Source organism: Myotis myotis, unplaced genomic scaffold, assembly GCF_014108235.1.
Source record: "Myotis myotis isolate mMyoMyo1 unplaced genomic scaffold, mMyoMyo1.p scaffold_m19_p_9, whole genome shotgun sequence".
Classification (NCBI taxonomy): Eukaryota; Metazoa; Chordata; class Mammalia; order Chiroptera; family Vespertilionidae; genus Myotis; species Myotis myotis.
Window position 1 is genome coordinate 39,290,444 of NW_023416401.1, and position 16,555 is coordinate 39,306,998.

Consider the following 16,555-nt stretch of genomic DNA (forward strand, 5'->3'; position numbering starts at 1 on the left):
CTTAAATGAGAAGTAGTTCCCGAAAATAAATGAGGAGATCAAGAATATGAACTGGGATTTTAAAAAATCATAAAGCCTATTACTAGTTTATTAATGGTTGAACTTGAAGGAAATTCAAATTACCTAATATGCAGATAAGAAACCACTTACGAAGTAGGTTCTCCTAGGCTTATTTATGGCAACATGCTTAAAGCCAGGAGATACTTACAGACATCTAAAAGGTGTAGAAGATTTAACAATCTGTTTCTTATGAGCTCCTCCCCACCCCCATCCATCCCCACACCCCAGAGGTACCAAGAGCGGCAATACAAACAGGCAAAAGGAAAAAAGTAAGGGCTGTATAGACTATGAAAAATTTCACAGGATTGTAAATTAATGATATAAATAGTGCTGGGGAAATGGGGTGGGCCAGAGGGAGCAATTTATTTTGCCTTGATTTGGTCATTGCAAATTGATGGTTCCCACGACCCAGAATAATTCAGTTACCTTCACTGAGCCTGTAGTTTTTCAATCCATAGAGTAATAATTTATACTTTATATGTACTAGCCTGACCCTGAATATAAGTGATTCTTTCACTCACTGGCTCTTGTACTCAAGCACACCCAGAAACACACATGCACATGGTGGTTGCAATACTTGACAATTTACATGTGACATTCTTTATAATGCCTGCCATAAATATATGTATATTTCAATTTGCTTAAATTTAAAGAGATAATATCAGCCTGGCCGGTGTGTCTCAGTGGTTGAGCATTGATCCATTAACCAAGAGGTCCTGGTTCGATTCCCGGTCAGGGCACATGCCCAGGTTGCAGGCTCCATCCCCAGTAGAGGACATGCAGGAGGCAGCCAATCGATGTCTCTCTCTCATTGGTGTTTCTATCTCTCTATCCCTCTCCCTTCCTCTCTCTCTAAAATAAATTAAAAATATTTAGGTTTTGCGCAGTGGCAGTATTGTAGCTAATGAGGTTACGTCACACAAATTGTTGACAAAAGCTGTGACACATTTACTCTTTCCCTTGAGTACAGGTAGGACCTGTGATTTAATTCTAACCAATATAGAGTATTAAAAAGGTAATGGGTGTCACCACTCCTGGGATTACATTATATTATATGACTCTAGCTTAGCACACCAGAGCTAAAGGCTCTCCTGCCCACCGTGAGGAAGCAAACAGCCATATGAATTGCCCCTGGAAAGGGCCACAGAGGAGAACTAGTGGTAGTCTCTAGCTGACAACCAGCAAAAAATGGGGTCCTCAGACTCACAATTCAAGGAAATAAATTCTGCTGATACCTTGAATTAATTTAGAAACCAATTCTTCCCCAGTCAAGCCTCTAATAAAAATGCAGCCTGGCCAACATCTTGACTAGCCTAGTGTATCCAGAGTAGAGGACCCAGCTAAGCTGTGCCTGGACCCCTGACTCACAGAAACTGTTAGATAATAAACACTTGTTTTTTTGTTAATCTTTACGTGAGGATATTTTTCCATTGATTTTTTTAGAGAGAGTGGAAGGGAGGAGGACAGAGAGAAAATCAATGTGAAAGAGACACATTGATTGGTTGCCTCCTGCACTCACCCCAAAGAAGCCTGCAGCACGAATTCAAAAGAATATATGCACCCCTATGTTTACTGCAGCATTATTTACAATAGCCAAGATCTGGAAACAACCCAAGTGCCCATCAGTACATGACTGGATAAAAAGCTGTGACACATTTACACAATGGAATATGAGAATATGAGAGAGAGAGAGAGAGAGAGAGAGAGAGAGAGAGAGAGAGAGAGAGAGAGAGAGAGAGAAGAAGAAGAAGAAGAAGAAGAAGGAGGAGGAGGAGGAGGAGGAGGAGGAGGAGGAGGAGGAGGAGGAGGAGGAGGAGGAGGAGGAGGAAGGGGAAGAAGAAGAAAAGAAAGAGAAAGAGAAGAATCTTTGTGACAGCCTAGATCAGTGGTTCTCAACCTTCTGGCCCTTTAAATACAGTTACTCATGTTGTGGCCCAACCATAAAATTATTTTCGTTGCTACTTCATAACTGTAATGTTGCTACTGTTATGAATCGTAATGTAAATATCTGATATGCAGGATGGTCTTAGGCGACCCCTGTGAAAGGGTCGTTGCCAAAGGGGTCGCGACCCGCAGGTTGAGAACCACTGGCCTAGATGGATCTGGAGATGATTGTGCTAAGTGAAACAAGCCAGTCAGGGAAAGACAAATGCCATTTGATCTCACTTATATGTAGAATCTAATGAACAAAATAAACTGATAAACAAAATAGAAACAGAGGGATGGATACATGGAACCAACTGACAGCTGTCAGAATGGAGGGATGTTGGGGGGACTTGATGAAAGAAGGTGAAGGGATTAAGCAAAACATATTTTGGGGACACCCTGTATATAATACATACTATAGACACAGACAACAGTTTCATGATAGCCAGAAGGAAGGGGGGTTGGGGAGCAGGTGGAGGTGGGCAAAGCGGGGGAAATGGGGATTGAAAGAGATTTTGCTTGGGGCAGCATGCAGATCACGTTTTATAAGTTGTATACTTGAAACTTGTAACCCAATAAATTCATTTATAGAAAACAACAAAAAAGAAGAACTAACACCTCTATGTCTTAAACTATTTTTTAAAAATTCAAGAGGAAGGAATACTCCCAAGCTTATTTTATGAGGTCAGCATTATACTAATTCCAAAACCAGATAGAGACACTACAAAGAAAGAAAATTATAGGTCAATATACTTGATGAGCATAGATACTAAAATCTTCAATAAAATATTAGCAAACCGAATCCAGCAATTCATTAAAAAGATCATACACCATGATCAAGAGGGATTTACTTTGGGGGTGCAAGGTTGGTACAATATCTGTAAGTCAGTTAACACAGTACACCACATAAACAAAAGAGGATAAAAATCATGATTAAACAAATAGATGCAGAAAAGCATCTGACAAAGTCCAGCACTCATTTATGATAAAATTTCTAAGCAATGTGAGAGTAGAGGGAACATATTTTAGCAGAGTAAAGGCCATATGTGAAAAACCCACATCTAACATCATACTCAATGGAGAAAAAGTAAAAGCATTTTCCTCAAGATCAGGAACAAGACAGAGATATCTGTAGCAATCAGACAACAAGAAGAAATAAAAGGCATCCAAATCGCAAAGGAAGAAATATGGTAAACTGTCATCTGGCCAGTGTGGCCCAGTGGTTGAGCATCGACCCAGGAACCTAGAGATCCGGGTTCAATCCCTGGTCAGGGCACATGACTGGGTTGCAGTCTTGATCCCTAAACGGGGGCATTTCTCTCTCATCGATGTTTCTATCTTTCTACCCCTTTCCTTCCTCTCTCCCTAAAAAATAATAAGAACATATTTAAGAAAAAGAAGTAAACTATCATTATTTGCAGATAACATGAACTGATAAATAAGTTCACTAAAGTAGCAGGATACAAAATAAATATTCTGAACCCCCTGGCATTTTTATACACAGATAATGAACTGTTGAAAGACCCAAGTGCCCATCAATAGACAAAAAAAGTGGAGATATATATATATCTCCTATGCACCCCTATGTTTACTGCAGCATTATTTACAATAGCCAATATATATATATAGCCATATATATATATGATATATATATATATCATACCCACCCATAACAAAAACACAAAATCTTACCATTTGCAACAGCCTGGGTGGATCCTAGAAGGTATTATGCTAAGTGTAATAAGTTAGTCAGACTGAGACAAATACCGTATGATTTCACTTATACATAGAATCTAAAAAACAATATAAATGAACAAACAAAAAACAGAATCAGACTCATAAATACAGAGTTACAGACTGATGGTTGCCAGAAGGGAGGGGTTTTGAAGGACTGGGTGAAATAGGTGAAGGGATTGAGAAGTACAGATTGGTAGTTACAGAATCGTCATGGGATATAAAATACAGCATAGGAAATAATCCTATATAATAAAAGCCTAGTATGCTAAGTGTCTGGTCATCCGGTCGGCCATTCAATCAATCAAAGTATAATATGCTAATGATATGCTAAGGCCAATCAACTGCTCACTATGATGTGCACTGACCACCAGAGGGCAGAACTCCAACCAGTTGGTAGGTTAGCTTGCTGCTGGGGTCTGCTGATTGGGACTGAGCAAATCAGGCCAGACATGCCCTGGAGCCCTCCCGCGGTTGCTCCCTGGCTGGCCAACCTCCTGAGTCCCTCCCTGGCCCTGATCATGCACCAGTGGGGTCCCTCAGCCTGGCCTGTGCCCTCCTGCAATCTGGGACCCCTCGGGGGATGTCGGAGAGCCAGTTTCGACCCAACGGCAGGATGACCAGTCACTATGACGTGCACTGACCACCAGGGGGCAGACGGTCAGTGCAGGAGCTGTCCCTTGTTGGTCAGTGCGCTCCCACAGGGGGAGCACCGCTCAGCCAGAAGCCAGGCTCATGGCTGGTGAGTGCTGCGGCAGCAGCAGGAGCCTCTCCCACCTCCACAGCAGATCTAAGGATGTCCAACTGTCGGACATCCCCCGAGGGCTCCCAGACTGTGAGAGGGCACAGGCCGGGCTGAGAGACCCCCTCCCTGCCCCATGCACGAATTTCGTGCACTGGGCCTCTAGTACTGTAATAACTATATATGGTGCCAGGTGGATACTGGAAATATCGGGAGGAACACTTTATAAGGTATATGATTGTTTAACCACTATGCTGTACATCTGAATGTAATACAAAATAATATTAAATGTAAACTGCAATTGAAAAATAAATAAAAACAACACAAAGTTTATACAGTTGGCACTAAGAATTATAATTGGACTCACTGCCAATTCCCATCTTTTTCTGCAGTGGAATGCCTGAGAACACTCAAAAGGGTTCCTGGTAACACGAGGAGTTGCTGGAGTTTATATGTTGAGTGTCTGATCACATGCCAACAGGAAGGGAACAATTGCTCTGTAATGTTGTCCTGGAGAAAAAAACCAAAACAGATCTAAGATTTCACCAGAGTCTTGTTGCATCACTTAAGCTCTCACTATTGGTGAATCTAACTTGGGAAGACAAAGGAGAAGTGCTATTTGTTGGTTGGGACCTGTGGTGTTGGTACAAATTTGTGGGGATGATGCACGTGTGCCTCAGCTCACAGAGATAGGCACCTATGAGCAGAGGGCCTTTAAGAGCCAACCTGGCGCAAACAGGACAAAACTTATGGCCCCTAATATGCGTTCACTTCTGGAAAATTTGGCCACAGAAATGTTTGTTGTGACTCATCTAACACCAACCCTTGGCACTTATCAAACCTAAGTATATTATGATATATTAAAAAAAAATATGAACCAAGAGCCCTAGCTGGTTTGGCTCAGTGGATAGAGCACCAGCCTGAGGACTGAAGGATCCGGGGTTCAATTACGGTCATGGGCACATGCCCGGGCTGCGGGCTGGATCTCCAGTAGGGGGCGTGCAGGAGGCAGCCAATCAATGATTCTCTCTCATCATTGATGTTTTTCTCTCCTTCTCCCTTCCTCTCTGAAATCAATTAAAAAAAAAAAAGAGCCCTAACCGGTTTGGCTCAGTGGATAGAGCGTCGGCCAGCAGACTGAAGGGTCCCAGGTTCGATTCCGGTCAAGGGCATGTACCTTGGTTGCAGGCACATCCCCAGTAGGGGGTGTGCAGGAGGCAGCTGATGTGTCTCACTCATCAATGTTTCTAACTCTCTATCCCTCTCTCTTCCTCTCTGTAAAAAATCAATAAAATATATTTTAAAAAGAAAGAAAGAAATCCACATAAAAAAGAACTAAGAATCATTATACATACAAATACTATTAATTCCTTTGTCTTACATGTGAGACAACCAGGACCAGGGAAGTGAGGTGATTTTACTGAAGCTCACAGAGCTAGTATTGCCTCAGTGTTAAGCTAGAACCAACGCCTCATTTCTTTCCACCACGTTGTTTCTATTCAAAAAGCTGACGCTATCTGAAATGTCAGATGATTTCCTCTAAATCTGTTTCAGAATTAATTTCAGCTTAAACATGGCAAGGTATGTTCCAACACAATCATTAGTATATATTTATTTTCCAAAACAACTTTTTCATGAGCATTTATTCCACTTTCGTTGGCATTGCTTCCACTCTTGGACCAAGAGCTTTGAGTAGAGCTGACAACTCACCCAGCTGAAGAGAGACATGACATCCAGGCCTATCACGACCTCCAAGTTTGTTCAAGGATAAATACATTTTCCATTCAGAGTCACTGTGTTACAAGGAGACTATTGCTGGGACTGTTGGGAGAGTGTGGGGGAGCTCTTTTCTGCTGGAACTTCTAGCAGTAAGAGTGAATGAAGCTAGGAGCTTGAGGCCACTTGGTGACTACAAAGGAATCAAAGAAAAGGAAAGGCAGAAATGAGAACTGGAGAAAAATTGAATCCTAAAGATGCTGTTTGAGCTAAGTCAGTATACATATTAACCTAGAACTTCCGTGTGTGTGTGTGTGTGTGTGTGTATGTTTCAGTTACATGATCTAATAGATTTCTCCTTTTGGTTAAGCCAATTTGAGTTGAATTTTCTGGTCTTTGAAATAAAAAGTTTCCAACTAATATAACATTGTTTTTGATTGTTTAGAAAAAATATAATTTAAAAAGAAAGAAGATGGAAGTCCCTAGAGAGTAAGTTTATTAACTAATATACTAATTATGTCAAGAATTTGAATTAGTTAGGATTGCATTCAGCTTCAAGTTACAAAAACAACTGAATAAGAAGGATATAAAAAACCAGTTAAACATGAAGGATATTTATAATCTCATATAAAAGAAGTCTAGAAGCAGAGTAGAAAAGGAAATACCAGGATAGCTTAACTCATCAGTGCAGTGATATCACTGAGGACCCAGAATCCCTTCTATGTAAATGTAAGGGCACAGATTCAAAAAATGGAATCCTTGAGAATTAGAATGAAGACATTTGGATAGATTAAGATAAATCTGAGAAACTTAAACCCCCATGTTCCCCTTATATTATTCTTTCTTTCTATTTTTTTTTTAAACATGTTTTATTGATTTTTTTTACAGAGAGGAAGGGAGAGGGATAGAGAGTTAGAAACATCGATGAGAGAGAAACATCGATCAGCTGCCTTCTGCACACCCCCTAACTGGGGATGTGCCTGCAACCAAGGTACATGCCCTTGACCGGAATGGAACCTGGGACCCTTCAGTCCATAGGCCGACGCTCTATCCACTGAGCCAAACCGGTTAGGGCTCTTTCTCTTTTTTACTAACTTCTTTTTTAAAAATAGTTTAAGACTCATAAAAAGTTGCAAAAAATACAGAGTTTTCACCCTAGCTGGGTTGGTTCAGTGGATAGAGCATCAGTCTTCAGACTGAAGGGCCCTGGGTTCAATTTTGGTCAAGGGCACATGCTCGGGTTGCAGGCTCGATCCCCAGTAGGGGGCGTGCAGGAAGCAGTCAATCAATGATTCTCTCTCATCACTGATGTTTCTATTTCTCTCTCTCCTTTCCTTTCTGAAATCAATAAAAAAATATAAAGAAATACAGAGTTCCCATGTACCCTTTGCCCAGTTTCCTCCAATGATAAGAACTTACATAACCATAGTACCTTATAAAAATTAGGAAACTGCCCTAACCGGTTTGGCTCAGTAGATAGAGTGTCGGCCAGCGGACTGAAGGGTCCCAGGTTCGATTCCGTCAAGAGCATGTACCTTTGTTGCGGGCACATCCCCAGTAGGGGGTGTGCAGGAAGCAGCTGATTGTTGATGTTTCTCATCCATGTTTCTAGCTCTCTATCCCTCTTCCTTCCTCTCTGTAAAATATCAGTAAAATATATTTAAAAAACAAAACTAGGAAACTAACATTGGTACAATATTATCAACTCAGGTACAGACTGTATTCAAATTTTGCCAGTTTTTACATGCATTCCTTTTTTGGGCATGTACAGTTTTATGAAATTTTATCATATGTGTGAATTCTATAAATACACCACAATCAGGATTCAGAATTGTTCCTTTACCACAAAGAAAGGCTTGCATTACTCCTTAATAGTCACACTCTTCCCCCAACTCTAACCCCTGGCAACCGCTGATCTGTCCTCTATCACTATAATTTTGTCACTTCAAAATGTTACGTACATAGAATTATATAGTATGTAATCCTTTGAAATAATGCCCTTGAGATCTACCTAGTTGTTATGTGCATTGAATGTCTTCTTCTTCTTTTTAATTGTAGTATGTCATTCCTCTAATCTTTCTTTGCCAACCAAAACGTTCCTTTCCCCCATGTTGGAGGTGACTAGTCTTCCCTTGATTGAAGACCCTGTAGCAAATTCATCGATGTAGTTCCTTGTTTGACCTGGGAGAAGCTAGAGCAGTGGTTCTCAACCTTCCTGATGCCGCGACCCTTTAATACAGCTCCTCATGTTGTGGTGACCCCCAACCATAAAATTATTTTTGTTGCTACTTCATAACTGTAATTTTGCTATTGTTATGAATCTGATATGCAGGATGTATTTTCATTGTTACAAATTGAACATAATTAAAGCATAGTGATTAATCACAAAAATAATATGTAATTACATATGTGTTTTTTGATGGTCTTAGGCGACCCCTGTGAAAGGGTCATTCGACCCCCCAGGTTGAGAACCACTGACCTCCACCCCTCCTTGCCCTGAAATTGCAACAGTTTGCAAATTTGTATTGTCAGAGACCAGAGAATATGTGTAGGATTCTATGGATTCTACAAGTGCCAGAAAAAGAACACAAAGAACAGAACTTAACATTGGACTGGACTGAACTTATCAATCTGGAGCACTTAACCATTTTCAGATATAATGTGTAGTTCATGCAGCAGGCTGATTGACTGAAAACAGGAGTTAATGGTGGTTTACTTTCAGTAGGTTAAGACACCAAAACTTCCCTTGTATAATTTCAAGGAAAGAAACCAAAAACTTTGGGAGCAAAACACTGTTTTCACTAAGACACTGAGAAATGCATGAATGAGGGATCACCAGAATCTTTAAAAAGCTCATTGAAGCTGCCATCTGCAGGTCAGGGATGATGGTGGGAGATTTCTCCATTGAAATATGTTCTTTGATTTCAAGCCATGGGAACATAGGACAGATATCAGTGCTTATTCACCAAAGACTAGGTGAATGCTATTACAAAAATGAGTGCGAGGACCAGAATGGCAGTCAGAATGTTTTAGCTCCCATAGATCTTTGGTGGTGGCTATTAATCACAGTGAATTAAAGAGATGGGCACTTTAAGTCTTTTTTTTTTTTTTTAAATCTATACAATCAGAAAAACTCTTGGGAGAGACAGGGTGAAGGTGTCTTCATTTTAAGTGGAATTGTTGCATCCTGTTATGCAGATGCATGATGTTATTTCTTCGTTATGTGGAAGTTTCAGTATGGTAGAATGGGGAGAATGGTGCTGAGTACCCAACAGGGTAAACTATTCCTGCTATTTGTGGCAGAATAATGGGAGACCAACTGAAAAGAGAAGCCATTTTTTGTTTATTGTTTCTGATGGAATTTCCGGCAGCTTCTGGGTTCCTACTTGGGCAGGGCAGTTACAGGGTTGCAGCAGCAGAGTGTGTATGCCTGCATCTGACTTTGGCAGTGGTAGTGACAATGGTGGGGACTTTGGGCTCCTGGTTCTCTGCAGCTTCAGTGTGAGCCTGGGTTCCCAGCTTACTACAAAACAGCAGTGGTTCCAATATCAGCAGCCTCAGTGGCACAGTGGTCATGGGTCCTAGACAACATCATTTTCTCTTTTCTTCCTCTAGTTTTCCAGTTATTAATCTCTTTTGGCATCTGCAGTCCTAACGACACTTTAGCAGACAATTTGCTGGATTAAATTCCTTGTTTGAATATTTACAGTGATCTATGTTTTTCTAAGGGGACACCAGATGATATACTTTTCTTCTTGAGCACTCAGCTAAGCTACACTTTTCTTCCATTTTAGTTAGGTGTGGCTGAATTTCAGACTACATAATGTTACCAGGTGATGGGTGCTAGATTTAACTCTTATAAAGTTGCTCTCCAAATACACATTTCTGTAGACTGTAAAGCAGTCACAAATTCTTTCATAGTAGTAGAATAGTAGGTGAATAGTAAAACTACTTCATTTCTGGGGCAAGAATTTATGGATTTCATCTTATGGTTGGAATAAAAATCTTACTAGTTTTGAATGACCCTGAATATTTCTGAACAGATAGGCAGATAAGCAAACATATGTGCCAAATGAATGGGTTTTAAACATGACAGACACATGTATGACACAGTAGTCAAATTGGTGTGTGTCTACTTTGGAGAATACCAATTTAAACATCTAGAAATGCCGAAGAGTGAAAGAAGAAAGTATGAAAACGTTTCTATATATTTTATTTATTTATGTGATTGATTGATTTCAGATAGAAAGAGAGAGGGGGAGAGATAGAAACATCAATGATGAAAGAGAATCATTGATCTGCTGCCTCCTCATGCCCCCTACTGGGGATTGAGCCTGCAACCTGGGCCTCTGTCCTTGATCAGAATTGAACCTGGGACCCTTCAGTCCTCAGGCCGACGCTCTATCCACTGAGCCAAATCAAGTGGGGCTTTATATATTTTATATCTTATCCTCTTATAATTTCTACTTTGAGTATGTTTTATAACATGTGACATGGTAGTACATATATAATTTATACAAAAATAAGTATGTATATTGGAAGTACATGTTCAAAAATTTTCCACTGCAAAGATGATAAAAAATATTTAGAGACCATTGGCAAACCATATTAATTTAAACACCTTGAAATAGCCTTAACAACATGATAGTGTTGATAATTTACAATATATTTAATAAGGGGGTGGATGGATAAGAAAGTGTTTAAACACATACTTGCTTCCTCCCACAACTAGGTCAAAATTGTAACCAAACTACAGAACAACCATCATTCAGAACCACCTGAAATGGAGCTGAATGGAAGTCCTACAACTACAGAATTAAAGAAGCCACATGGAGACTGGTAGGAGGGGTGTTGACAAGGAATGGGCTGGTCTCACAACCACATATGGTGGATAAAAACAGTGAGGGATATTTCGGCTATGGAGTCCCCCTGAGGAATGAGGAGTCTCAGCCCGAAACAGGTCCCCCAGCCCGGAGTTCTAGTGCCAGGAAGAGAAGTCCCCATAACTTCTGTCTATAAAAACCAGTGGGATTGAGGTACAGGGTGAGATAAAACATAATTAAATATGTGAAAGCAATTATTAATATATTGTGTTTGATATAAAATGCAAGGTTGCACTATTAAGAATCTCACATTTTGATTGGCCTTTACTTGAGTCAATTTACTTTAAGTTACAAAGTTAATGACTAGTATAACTTGTGCAGTGGCTATAAATTTTCTAAAATCTTTTCATCAACTTATTAATTCATGTGATCAATTTAACTGGTTAACAAGGAAAGAAGGAAATTAGAAAAGATCCCAGAGAGAGAAGAAAGAGTTGGTAGAGCAGGAATTCTGAAATGTCCTTAATTGATTAGTTGTAGTTGAGCAACATCAGCACTAGCACATTAAAAATTCCAGGATGGCCCTAACGGGTTTTGCTCAGTGGATAGAGCGTCGGCCTGCAGACTGCAGACTGAAAGGTCCCAGGTTTGATTCAGGTCAAGGGCATGTACCTTGGTTGCGGGCACATCCCCAGTGGGGGGTGTGCAGGAGGCAGCTGATCTATGTTTCTAACTCTCTATCCCTCTCCCTTCCTCTCTGTAAAAAATCAATAAAATATGTTTTAAAAAAATTCCAGGATGGAAGGGGGTGTGGGGTGCAGAAAGAGATTAACCAGAGAACTTACATGCAAATATGTCTAACCCATGGACATAGACAATAGTGCGGTGAAGGCCTGGGAAGAGGGCAGGAGCTGGAGGGGGAAAATAGGGGAAAGTTTCTGTAATACTTTCAACAATAAAGATAAATTAAAAAAAATAACAATAACAAAAAAAAAGAAAGAACATATAAAGAAAAAAATTTTCCAGAATGAAAATGTTTGATATTGCTAGACATTTGGCTGGCCTATTTTGAGCAAATATTTTATTTGTTTAGTTTCTAAAATTAGTTCTACGTGGCCTTTGAGATTCCATATTGGTATTTTCCTGTTTTATTTACAAGAATAAATTGAGAACATTGATTTATTTCACTACATAATTCATTGGTTACTTTTTTCTGTATTTTTTGTTGTTGGGTTTTTTTTTGCATTTCTTTTTTTTTAATTGTTTTATTGCTTAAAGTATTTCAAAGAGTATTACATATGTCTCCTTTTTTCCCCGTCCTTAACAATCCCCCGGCCTCCCCTACCCTCCAGTGTCTTATGTCCATTGGTTATGCTTATATGCATGCATACAAGTCCTTCGGTTGATCTCTTAACTCCCACTCCCGCCCCTCAATCCTCCCCAGCTTTCCCGCTGTAATTTGACAGTCTGTTTGAGGCAGCTCTGCCTCTGTATTTATTTTTGTTCAAAAGTTTATAATGGTCGTTATTATACATGAATGAGTGAGATCATGTGGTATTTTTCCTTCATTGACTGGCTTATTTCACTTAGCATAATGCTCTCCAGTTCCATCCATGCCATTGTAAATGGTAAGAGTTCCTTCTTTTTTACAGCAGCATAGCATTCCATCGTGTAGATGTACCACGGTTTTCTAATCCATTCATCTACTGATGGGCACTTAGGCTGTTTCCAGATCTTAGCTATGGTGAATTGTGCTGCTACGAACATATGGGTGCATATATCCTTTCTGATTGGTGTTTCTGGTTTCTTGGGATATATTCCTAGAAGTGGGATCACAGGGTCAAATGGGAGTTCCATTTGTAGTTTTTTGAGGAAGCTCCATACTGTCTTCCATAGTGGCTGCACCAGTCTGCATTCCCACCAGCAGTGCACGAGTGTTCCTTTTTCTCCACATCCTCTTCAGCACTTGTCCTTTGTTGATTTGTTGATGATAGCCAGTCTGACAGGTGTGAGATGGTACCTCATTGTTGTTTTGATTTGTATCTCTCGGATGATTAGTGACTTTGAGCAAGTTTTCATATGTCTCTTGGCTTTCTGAATGTCCTCTTTTGAAAGGTGTCTATTTAGGTCCTTTGCCCATTTTTTGATTGGATTGTTTATCTTCCTTTTGTTAAGTTCTATGAGTTCCCTATAAATTTTGGAGATTAGGCCCTTATCAGATATAACATTGGCAAATATGTTTTCCCACGCAGTGGGCTTTCTTGTTGTTTTGTTGATGGTTTCTTTTGCTGTGCAGAAGCTTTTTATTTTGATGTAGTCCCATTTGTTCATTTTCTCTTTAGTTTCAAGTGCCCTAGGAGCTGTATCGGTGAAGAAATTGCTTCGGCATATGTCTGAGATCTTGTTGCCTTTGGATTCTTCTAGTATTTTTATGGCTTCCCATCGTACATTTAAGTCCTTTATCCATTTTGAGTTTATTTTTGTGTATGGTGTAAGTTGGTGGTCTAGTTTCATTTTTTTGCATCATTGGTTACATTTTTTTTTTTTGCCGGGCCCACATTCCACATTTTATTCCACTTTTTCCACAATCACTGAGTCCTGCTGGGCTGTGCCCAGGGCTCCAGAGGCAGGACGTGGAAGGTGAGGCTGAGCAGCAAGCCATTCCCGCGGAAGGACTGCCCCAGGGACCCCGTGAGGGTGACCTCGTGGCCATGGTTGGGAGAACCCGTCGAGGACTGAACCCCACACCCAGCGCCCACTTACATGGCCCTCATGACTCCCCACCGCCTCCCGGATGCTGCCCCCAAACAGGGGATTGGTTACATTTTATGTCTCCTTTCTTTTCACTTGATTATTCAATTCTGCTGGAATATTCCCTGCTCCCTTGACTTCCAGGAAAAGCAACAGTATGCTTACAATGCATCCGTGTTGGGCTGTGAAACATGATTTTAAATCCTACACATCATAATGTCATTTACTTTATTATTTATTTATTTTAATATTTTTATTGACTTCAGAGAGGAAGGGAGAGGGAGAGAGATAGCAACATCAATGATGAGAGAGAATCATTGATCTGCTGCCTCCAGCACGCCCTCTACTGGGGTTCCAGCCCGCAACCCGGGCATGTGCCCTTGACCGGATCAGTCCTCAGGCCCACGCTCTATCCACTGAGTCAAACTGGCTAGGGCAGCGGTTCTCAACCTGTGGGTCGCGACCCCTCTGGGGGTCGAATGACCCTTTCACAGGGTTCCCCTAAGACAATCGGAAGACACATATATAATTACATATTGTTTTGTGATTAATCACTATGCTTTAATTATGCTCAATTTGTAACAATGAAATTGGGGGTCACTGCAACATGAGGAACTGTATTAAAGGGTCGCGGCATTTGGAAGGTTGAGAACCACTGGGCTAGGGCTGTGGTGGGCAAACTGCGGCCACATGCGGCTTTTTGGGCCCTTGAGTGTGGCTCTTTCACAAAAAACCCCATGCACGTACAGTGCGATTGAAACTTCGTGGCCCATGCGCAGAAGTCGGTTTTCGGCCTGGGCGAAGTCTATTTTGAAGAAATATCTGTTGACTAATGAGTTTGCCGACCACTGGGCTAGGGTATCATAATGTTATTTAAATAACAGCAATCAGAAACCACTGTTACAGTCCTCTTACTTTCGTTTCAAAGTTGTATTTTGTGATTGGGGCTAAATTATGTGGTGGGTGGGTGTGTGGGTTATCAACGGGCAAGGTGCTTGCTTGTCAGCTTTCCTGGAAGCTTGCTGTTTGGAGTCTCCGTACCACTCTGACTCCGCAGGAAGGCAAGACCCACCTCATTCAGGACCACTCTGCTACAATCATCCATTCTAGTTTGAAATGTTTTCCATGTACACATGCAAAAATGCAGGTTGCCCTTCAGCTATGCCATAATCTGTACTATTCCCCGCCCCGTTAAAAAACAAAACAAAAAAGACTAAAACAACACGGAATCCCAAATTCACACTTTGCACACTGGAACATCAGGACTGACCTCATCATAGCTGCCCAGCTACCCGGGTGGCATCCCCACCCTCACTTCCTCCAGCCCCACCTCCCGGCCCGCCAGCCCGAGCTCCTCGCCCCGCCCCTTCCCTCACAGCCAATGGGGTGCGCCGCGCTGCCCATCGGAAACTGCTGGGATCCGCCTCTCCATCACCCGAGGCTGAAGCCGGGCGTCCACCCCCACTCCGCCTCTTCCCTTGCCTTTATTTTGTGCCTCCGCGCCGCGCGCATGCGCACTCGCCCTGGGCCCTGGCCCGCCGCGTCGGGGTCGCTTTCCCTCTCCCTTCTTTCCCGGGTCGCGCGACTCCCCGCAGCCCTGCCCACCCGGCTGTTTGTGAGGGTTCCTCTCCCAGTCGCTGAGAGAAGCTGCTGCTCCGGCCTCGGGTGCGCCAGGACCCGGATGTGGAGTCGCTGACGCCGGCGGGGACTCCGAGGCTGGGCGGAGCGCGGCGGCGTGCGTGGGGCTGAGAGCGGGGGCCGCTGGGCAGGGGCGCTCGCCCAGCGCCGGGTGGTACCACCACTGCCCACGGGGAGGCGGCGGCCCCGTCCTCGGGCGCCCACCCGAAGCGAGGGGCCGGGGAGAGAAAAGGCCGGCAGTTAAGCTGGCCCCCCGCCGCCCTCGACGACCCCCCGGGCTAGCTGCACTCGGCTCCCCGCGCTCCCGGCCGGGGGAGAGCGTGGTTTCCGGGCGGCCGTCGCTGTAGCCCGGCCGGGAGCCCCGAGGAAGCGGAGTCCCCGCCCACGGCGCCTTCCCCGCTCCTCCGCCCGCCCGCCGCCGCCTCCGAGCCGCTGCGGTCGGGCGTACTGTCTGAGCGGGGGCGCGGCGGCGGCGGCGACGGCGACGGCTGGCGAGTGGCGGTGGGCTCGGCGGGGATCGCGCCGCCCCCCCCCGAGAGTTCCCCCCACGTTCCCCGCGGCTCGCTGCCGCCCCCGCCGGCGTCGAGAGGCCGGCCCGGGCCCGACTCCCTCACGGGGCCCCCGGCGGCGGCGGCGGCGGCGGCTGCAGCGGAGCCCACCGCTGGGGCCCCGATGAGTAACTCCCGGAACAACCGGGTGATGGTGGAAGGGGTCGGGGCGCGGGTAGTGCGCGGCCCGGACTGGAAATGGGGGAAGCAGGACGGCGGCGAGGGCCATGTGGGCACGGTCCGGAGCTTCGAGAGCCCCGAGGAGGTGGTGGTGGTGTGGGACAACGGCACCGCCGCCAACTACCGCTGCTCGGGGGCCTACGACCTGCGCATCCTGGACAGCGCGCCCACGGGTAAGCCCCCGCCGCCTTCGGGCCGCGCGCGGGGAAGGGGGAGGCGGGGTGGGCGCCGGCGGCCGCCTGGGACCGGGCCCGGGTGGAACGCCTCCCGCAGCGCCCGGCTGGAGTGAGCGGAAAGGGAAGCGGCCGAGGGAATTTCAGGTTCAGTATCGAATAAACAGACACTTGCAGAAGAGACCCCCCCCCCCCCCCCATCACTAAGGGAAAAGGAGGGCAACACCAGCACCGGGATGCTTTCAAGCCTGGAAGACACAAAGC

At 43.8% G+C, this 16,555-nt stretch overlaps 1 protein-coding gene across 2 annotated transcripts in view; it reads left to right on the forward strand.

Annotated features, from left to right (window-relative positions):
- Positions 1 to 15,261: 15,261 nt before the first annotated feature.
- The window catches only part of MIB1 (mindbomb E3 ubiquitin protein ligase 1), a 165,003-nt gene continuing 163,709 nt past the window's right edge, over positions 15,262 to 16,555 (forward strand). Inside the window, exon 1 of one of the 2 annotated variants that reach the window (XM_036321330.1) lies at positions 15,262 to 16,291. In XM_036321330.1, the coding sequence (XP_036177223.1) occupies positions 16,063 to 16,291 (229 nt within the window). In that variant the 5' untranslated portion in view covers positions 15,262 to 16,062. The remainder of the gene's footprint in view (positions 16,292 to 16,555) is intronic. The other variant, XM_036321329.1, reaches the window with a different exon arrangement.